The sequence below is a fragment of the Neophocaena asiaeorientalis genome, unplaced genomic scaffold (genome assembly GCF_003031525.2).
Source record: "Neophocaena asiaeorientalis asiaeorientalis breed wild unplaced genomic scaffold, Neophocaena_asiaeorientalis_V1.1 scaffold809, whole genome shotgun sequence".
NCBI classification, from domain to species: Eukaryota; Metazoa; Chordata; class Mammalia; order Artiodactyla; family Phocoenidae; genus Neophocaena; species Neophocaena asiaeorientalis.
Genome location: NW_020174709.1, coordinates 144,292 through 152,637, shown reverse-complemented (window position 1 = coordinate 152,637; position 8,346 = coordinate 144,292). Strand labels below are relative to the sequence as shown.

Below are 8,346 nucleotides of genomic sequence, written 5' to 3'. Positions count from 1 at the left end.
AGGGAGGGAGACGCAAGAGGGAAGAGATATGGGGATATATGTATAACGGATTCACTTTGTTATAAAGCAGAAACTAACACACCATTGTAAACAATTATACTCCAATAAAGATGCTAAATATATAAATAAATAAAAACCCTACATACTGTAGGATTCCATCAACATTATATTCTGGAAAAGGCAAAACTCTAGAGAGAGAAAAAAGTTCAGAGTTGTCAGGGGCTCAAAGTGAGGTTTTGAGGGATGGACAGGTGGAGCACGGGAGATTTTTAGGGCAGTGAAACTCTTCTGCATGATGCTCTCTTGGTGAGTAGATGACGTCATGCCTTTGTCAACCACTATAGAAGTGTAAAGCACAAAAAGTGAAATGTGTTATAAACAGTGGACAATAGTCAATAATAATGTATCACTATGAGTTGATCAATTATAACAAAAGAACTTCCATCCATTAATACAACACAAAATGTTAATAATAGGAGAATCTAACTGGAAGAACTGAGTGGCTGTATGGGAACTCTTTGCACTATCTGCTTAATTTTCTGTAGTCTGAATCTGTTCTTTAAAAGTCTATTGATTTAAAAACTAGAAAAAAATCTAGACAAGAACACATAGCCAGTAAAGAGCTATATACAACACTACCAAATAAATAAGAGTCATGAGTAACGAAAAGCAAAAGATAACAATGCTAATAATTTGATCCTCTAATTAAAACTCCAAGGGAACAGGCACAGAAAATAGTCAAACATATAAGGAACTTCAGAAACCTGGTGGAAAAAAGATCACTACAGCGAAATCAAGAGACTGGCCGGAAACAGTATCAACAATTCCTTAGATCACGTTGATAGAAAATACATCAGGAGCTTCAAGATGGCAAAAGAGTAAGACACAGAGATCACCTTCGCCCCGCAAATACATCAGAAATACAACTACACGTGGAACAACTCTTACAGAACATTTACTACTGAACGCCGGTAGAAGACCTCAGACCTCCCAAAAGGCAAGAAACTCCCCCACGTACCTGGGTAGGGCAAAAGAAGAAAGAAAAACAGAGACCAAAGAATAGGGATGGCAACTGCACCAGTGGGAGGGAGCTGTGAAGGAGGAAAGGTTTCCACACACTAGGAAGCCCCTTCGCGGGCGGAGACTGTGGGTGGCGGAGGGGGAAGCTTCGGAGCCGTGGAGGAGAGCGCAGCAACAGGGGTGCGGAGGGCAAAGCGGAGAGATTCCCGCACAGAGGATCGGTGCCGACCGGCACTCACCAGCCCGGGAGGCTTGCCTGCTCGCCCGCCAGGGCAGGTGGCGGTTGGGAGCTGAGGCTTGGCCTTCAGGGCTTTGGAGGTCGGATCCCAGGGAGAGGACTGGGGTTGGCTGGGTAAACACAGCCTGAAGGGGGATAGTGCGCCACACCTAGCCGGGACGGAGTCCGGGAAAAAGTCTGGAGCTGCCGAAGACACAAGAGACTTTTTCTCCTCTTTGTTTCCTGGTGCGTGAAGAGAGGGGATTCAGAGCACCGCTTAAAGGAGCTCCAAAGAGGGGGGCGAGGTGCGGCTATCAGGGCGAACCCCAGAGACGGGCATGAGATGCTAAGGCCACTGTTGCCGCCACTAAGAAGCCTGTGTGCAAGCACAAGTCACTCTCAACACCTCACCCCTCCCGGGAGCCTGTGCAGCCTGCCACTGCCAGGGTCCCGTGATATAGGGACAATTTACCCAGGGGAACGCACGGCGCGCCTCAGGCTGGTGCAACGTCACGCTGGCCTCCGCAGCCGCAGGCTCGCCCCGCAATCCGTACCCCTCACTCCCATCGGCCTGAGTGAGCCAGAGCCCCCGAATCAGCTGCTCCTTTCACCCCGTCCTCTCTGAGCGAAGAACAGATGCCCTCAGGCGACCTACATGCAGAGGCGGGTCCAAATCCAAAGCTGAACCCCAGGAGGTGTGCGAACAAAGAAGAGAACGGGAAAAATCTCCCAGGAGCCTCATGAGCAGGAGATTAAATCTCCACAATCAGCTTGATGCACCCTGCATCTGTGGAATACCTGAAAAGACAACGAATCATCCCAAATTGAGGAGGTGGACATTGGGAGCAACGATATATAAATATATGTTTTCCCTTTCTTTTTTTTTTGTAAGTGTGTATGCTTCTGTGTATGATTTTGTTTGTAGAGCTTTGCTTTTACCGTTTGCCCTAGGGTTCTGTCTCTTCGCCTTTTTTTTTATTACTTAAAACATTTTTTTCTTAATCATTATTTTTTATTTTAATAACTTTATCTTAATTTACTTTATTTTATCTTCTTCTTTCTTTCTTTCTTTCTTTTTTTTTTCTCCCTTTTATTCTGAGCCGTGTGGAGGACAGGCTCGTGGTGCTCCAGCCAGGCATCAGGGCTGTGCCACTGAAGTGAGAGAGCCAAGTTCAGGACTACTACGAACCTGCAGCCTGCGAAAAGGAGACCCCAAACACAGTAAATTAAGCAAAATGAGAAGACAGAGAAACACACAGCAGATGAAGGAGCAAGATAAAAACCCATCAGACCTAACAAATGAGGAGGAAATAGGAAGTCTACCTGAAAAAGAATTCAGAATAATGATAGTAAAGATGATCCAAAATCTTGGCAACAGAATGTAGAAATTACAAGAAACAATTAACAAGAACTTGGAAGAACTAAAGAGCAAACAAACAGTGATGAACAACACAATAAATGAAATTAAAAATTCTCTAGAAGGGATCAATAGCAGAATAACCGAGGCAGAAGAACGGATAAGTGACCTGGAAGATAAAATAGTAGAAATAACTACTGCAGAGCCGAATAAAGAAAAAAGAATGAAAAGAATTGAGGACAGTCTCAGAGACCTCTGGGACAATATTAAACACACCAACATTCGAATAATAGGGGTCCCAGAAGAAGAAGAGGAAAAGCAAGGGACTGAGAAAATATTTCAAGAGTTTATAATTGAAAACTTCCCTAATATGGGAAAGGAAATAGTTAATCAAGTCCAGGAAGCACAGAGAGCCCCATACAGGATAAATCCAAGGAGAAACAGGCCAAGACACATACTAATCAAACTATCAAAAATTAAATACAAAGAACAAATACTAAAAGCAGCAAGGGAAAAACAACAAATAACGCATAAGGGAATCCCCAGAAGGTTAAGAGCTGATCTTTCAGCAAAAACCCTGCAAGCCAGAATGGAGTGGCAGGACATATTTAAAGTGATGAAGGGGAAAAACCTACAACCAAGATACTCTACCCAGCAAGGCTCTCATTCAGATTTGACGGAGAAATTAAAACCTTTACACACAAGCAAAAGCTAAGAGAATTCAGCACCACCAAACCAGCTTTACAACAAATGCTAAAGGTACTACCCTAGGCAGGAAACACAAGAGAAGGAAAAGGCCTGCAATAATAAACCCAAAACAATTAAGAAAATGGTAATAGGAACATACATATTGATAATAACCTTAAATGTAAATGGACTAAATGCTCCAACCAGAAGACACAGAGCAGCTGAATGGATACAGAAACAAAACCCATATATATGCTGTCTACAAGAGACCCACTTCAGATAATAATTTCTTATTTTAAGAACTTTATTATTTTTTCTTTCTTTCATTCTTTTTTTCTTTTCTCCCTTTTCTTCTGAGCCGTATGGCAGACAGGGTCTAGGTGCTCTGGTTGGGTGTCAGGTCTGAGCCTCTGAGTTGGGAGAGCCACGTTCAGAACACTGGTCCACCAGAGACCTCCTGGCCCCTCATAATATCAAATGACAAAAGCTCTCCCAGAGGTCTCCGACTCAACGCTAAGTCTCAGCTCCACTCAATGACCAGCAAGCACCAGTGCTGGACACCCCATGCCAAACAACAAGCAAGACAGGAACACAACCCCACCCATTAGCAGAAAGGCTGCCTAAAATCATAATAAGGACACAGACATCCCAAACACACCACAAGATGCACGCGGTCGTGTCCATTCTCGTGGAACATTCTCCAGGATACATCATATCTTGGGTCACAAATCAAGCATTGGTAAATTTAAGAAAATTGAACTCGTATCAAGTATATTTTCCCGACCAGAACGCTATGAGACTAGATATCAATTACAGGAAAAAATCTGTAAGAAATACAAACACATGGAGGCTAAACAACACACTACTTAATAACCAAGACATCACTGAAGAAATCAAAGAGGAAATCAAAAAATACCTACACACAAATGACAATGAAACACGATGACCCAAAACCCATGGGATGCAGCAAAAGCAGTTCTAAGAGGGAAGTTTGCAGCAATGCAATTCTACCTCAAGAAACGAGAGAAATCTCAAATAAACAACCTAACCTTACACCTAAAGCAATTAGAGAAAGAAAACAAAAAAAGCCCAAAGTTAGCAGAAGGAAAGAAATATTAAAGATCATATCAGAAATAAATGAATTAAACAAGATGAAAAGACAGCCCTCAGAATGGGAGAAAATATTTGAAACTTAAGCAACTGACAAAGGATTGATCTCCAAAACATACAAGCAACTCATGCAGCTCAAAATGAAAAAAGCAAACAAACCAATCCAAACATGGGCAGAAGACCTAAACAGACATGGCTCCAAAGAACACATATAGGTTGCCAACAGACACATGAAAGAATGCTCAACATCATTAATCATTAGAGAAATGCAAGTCGAAACTACAATGCAATATCATCTCACACTGGTCAGAATGTCCATCATCAAAAAATCTACAAACAGTAAATGCTGGAAAGGGTGTGGAGAAAAGGGAACCCTCTTGCACTGTTGGTGGGAATGTAAATTGATATAGCCACTATGGAAAACAAAATGGACGTTCCTTAAAAACCTAAAAATAGAACTATCATATGATAGTTGGGACAGTAGCAATCCCACTACTGGGCACATACCCTAAGAAAACCATAATGCAAAAAGAGTCACATACCAAAATATTCACTGCAGCTCTATTTACAATAGCCAGGACATGGAAGCAACCTAGGCGTCCATCAACAGATGAATGGATAAAGAAGATGTGGCACATATATACAGTGGAATATTACTCAGTCATAAAAAGGAACGGAACTGAGGTATGTGTAGCAAGGTGGATGGACCTAGAGACTGTCATACACAGTGAAGTAAGTCAGAAAGAGAAATACAAATACCGTATGCTAGCACATATATATGGAATCTAAAAGAAAAAAAAAAAACAATGGTCATGAAGAACCTAGGGGCAAGATGGGAAAAAAAATGCAGACCTACTGGAGAATGGACTTGAGGATACGAGGAGTGGGAAGGGTAAACTCGGACAAAGTGCAAGAGTGGCATGGACATATATACGGTACTAAACGTAAAATAGATAGCTAGTGAGAAGCAGCCGCAAAGCACAGGGAGATCAGCTCAATGCTTTGTGACCACCTAGAGGGGTGGGATAGGGAGGATGCAAGAGGGAGAAGATATGGGAACATATGTATATGTATAACTGATTCACTTTGTTATGAAGCAGAAACTAACACACCATTGTAAAACAATTATAATCCAATAAAGTTGTTTAAAAAAACAAAAAAAAAAGAAAAAAGATAATACACCATAAACAAAAGCAACAATATAAAAAACATACCTAGAAAGAAACCATACAAAACTGTATATAATCTACATGGAGGCAACAATAAGAATTTCATGATTGACTTAGGAAAAAGAAGTCTCAACCAGAATAGTATGTTATGTGTATTTGTGAGGCACAGATATTGTAAGAATGTCGATTTTCCTTAATTTATTTACAGATGTAGTACCTCATCCATAGCAGGTGATGACAATCAAACATGGGCTACTCTTTCCTGTACCCAAAATCAACCATGGAAACATTACAGAAGGAATAAAGAAAAAAAACTAACAAACACAAAAACACAAAACTTAAGTAATCCCTGAGGGACAATAAGTCTCCACTGAACTGGAACCCGAGTGTGGGCAGGTAGGGGGATGCCCTGAATTCGAGACAGGTCTGTAGCCTGCAAGAGAGGCAGATGACAGGATTGATTAAAGAAGAGCCTATAACGTTGAGCCCTTGATTCTTCCATCTGAAGGTGCTCACAGCATCTCCTTTTCCCTCCCCCAGGTGCCCTCGTTGCCTGCCTTCCTGCACACAGTCCCGCCTGCTGGCCCTGACCCGTGTCATCATGCCTCGACGCCGGAGGAACAAGCGCCATGCCCGGAGGAACAAGCGCCATGCCCGCAAGAAACGCCGCCAGGCCCAGGGGGAGACTCAGAGTCTCAAGGGTGCCCAGGCCACTGCGGAGGCAGCGGCGGCGGCGGCAGAAGTGATAGAAGAGTCGCCGTCTTCCCCCGCTTCTGTTTCTCGGGATACTTCCCCGAGCTCCCCTGCTGCAGGCACTCGCCAGGAGCCTCAGGGAGCCCCAGCCACTACCTCTCGTGATGCAGGGGTTTCATGCCCAGGATCTGAAGAGGGTGCCCAGAGCCAAGATGAGAAAAGTGCAGGTACCTCCCAGGCAGCACCTTCCACCCGCAGGAGTTGCAGAGATCCTCTGAGCAGGAAGTCCACAATGTTCGTGGAGTTCCTGCTGGAGAAGTACATAACGAAGGAGCCCATCCTGCAGGCAGCACTGCTGAAGACTCTCAACAAGAAGTACAAGAAGCACTTCCCTCAGATCCTCAGCAGAGCCTCTGGTATCATGGAGGCGGTCTTTGGCCTCGAGGTGAAGGAAGTCGACCCCAGCAGTCACTCCTACGCCCTCGTCAGCAAGATGGCCCTCCCCAGCGACAGAAGTCCGAGTGATGAGTTCAGGATGCCCACGTCCGGTCTCCTGATGACTGTCCTGGGCGCGATCTTCACGAAGGGCAACCGTGCCACCGAAGAGGAGCTCTGGAAATTCCTCAATGCGTTGGGTTACCACGCTGGGAGGAGGCACCTGATCTTCGGGGATCCCGGGAGGCTCATCAGCAAAGATTTCGTGCAGCAGAAGTACCTGACGTACCGCCAGGTGCCGGACAGTGATCCTCCACGCTATGAGTTCCTGTGGGGCCCGAGAGCCCACGCTGAAAGCAGCAAGATGAAAGTGCTGGAGTTTTGGGCCAAGATCATTGGTACCGTCCCCAGTGCCTTACCAGATCTCTCTGAGGAGGCTCTGAAAGATGAGGAAGAGAGAGCAGCAGTGAGAGCCGCGGCCAGGGCTGCAGCTGTTGCTGAGGGCAGAGCCCCTTCCAGGGCCAAGGCCCGCAGCTCCTCCCACATGTAGGGAGGGAGGCCGCGGGCAGTTTGCTCACTTTGTTTTGGAAGAGAGCAGTCAGGCTCCTAAATAGTGCAGAGTAGTAGGGGTGGAGGGAACAAAACATATATGTTCTTACAGTTTTAAGTAGTATGGTAGTTTACGTGCAGTTAGTTTTAATAAAATATATATCTCTTTCTTTTTTCCAAATGAACAATACCTAGTTAAAGATAGATGATTGGTAGATAAGTAGGTAGAGAGATGCTAGATAGGTAGATTTATGATAGAGATGTTTAGTATCTTTTCAAATGTTATTACTTCATTGAATGTTTATTTTGCTTTAGAATCAAAGTGTATTAATGTCATGGATGTCATGTTTATTGCTGTTCAGTTTTAAGATTAAGAGTTTGCTATTTGCAAAAAAAACTGAAAAGCCTTCAATATTTTCATTTTGCTACAGAACAAGGTAACATGGCATTGGAATAGGATTTTTCGTGGAAACGAGAAAGAATCCCACGCGAAAATATTGGGGATCTCAAAATGGTGATACAAAAGTAAAGGCTGGTTAATTCTTAGTTTGCCTTCTTTTCTTTCTCTTTGCTTGTAAAATTAAATAATATATACCTAGGTTTGCTTAGGTTATTCAAACTGTTTGAAAATTAAATCACGGTAAATAAGACTTCTTGGTCATTCCTTCTTTTTTCTCTCAAATTAATTGACCATCTTCTCTTTGGAAGCCTCTCCAATACTACTATGGTTGGTAAGAAAATGAAGACCAAGCCACTGCCCATAGAATTTTTAGAGTCTAGCATCAGCTATCATGTAAGGAGGATGGTAAGATACACTCTAAGAAAAAAACAAATGAACAATTTTTTTTTAAAGTGAGGGTGTGGAAGAGAAGGTTCCAAATGAGAGCAAGGAGTGTAAGTTACCTGATAAAGGCAGCGTTGGGTCTTGGGAAACTTCTAGTCCCTCGGCAGGAAGTAATTCACAGTCAGCATGCATGGTGGGCTAGATGAAGCTGTGGGAGTGATGGAAAGGGCCACTCAGATGTTGTTTCTCAGAGTTGAGAGACTAAACCTGGAATGGAAAACATATCTTCACAGTTAACTTTGGGATGTGGAAAAACCAGAGAGAA

General features: G+C 43.5%; 1 protein-coding gene across 1 annotated transcript; it reads left to right on the top strand.

Moving 5' to 3' along the window:
- The first annotated feature begins 6,161 nt into the window (after positions 1 to 6,161).
- On the top strand, positions 6,162 to 7,238 carry LOC112409646 (melanoma-associated antigen B4-like). Its single transcript, XM_024759861.1, has one exon. It carries the CDS (start codon positions 6,162 to 6,164, stop codon positions 7,236 to 7,238), a length of 1,077 nt encoding a protein of 358 aa, XP_024615629.1.
- Positions 7,239 to 8,346: the final 1,108 nt, after the last annotated feature.

Bases quoted from the DNA above. Each gene is read 5' to 3' on its own strand.
- LOC112409646 (XM_024759861.1), top strand. From the start codon at position 6,162: ATGCCTCGACGCCGGAGGAACAAGCGCCATGCCCGGAGGAACAAGCGC.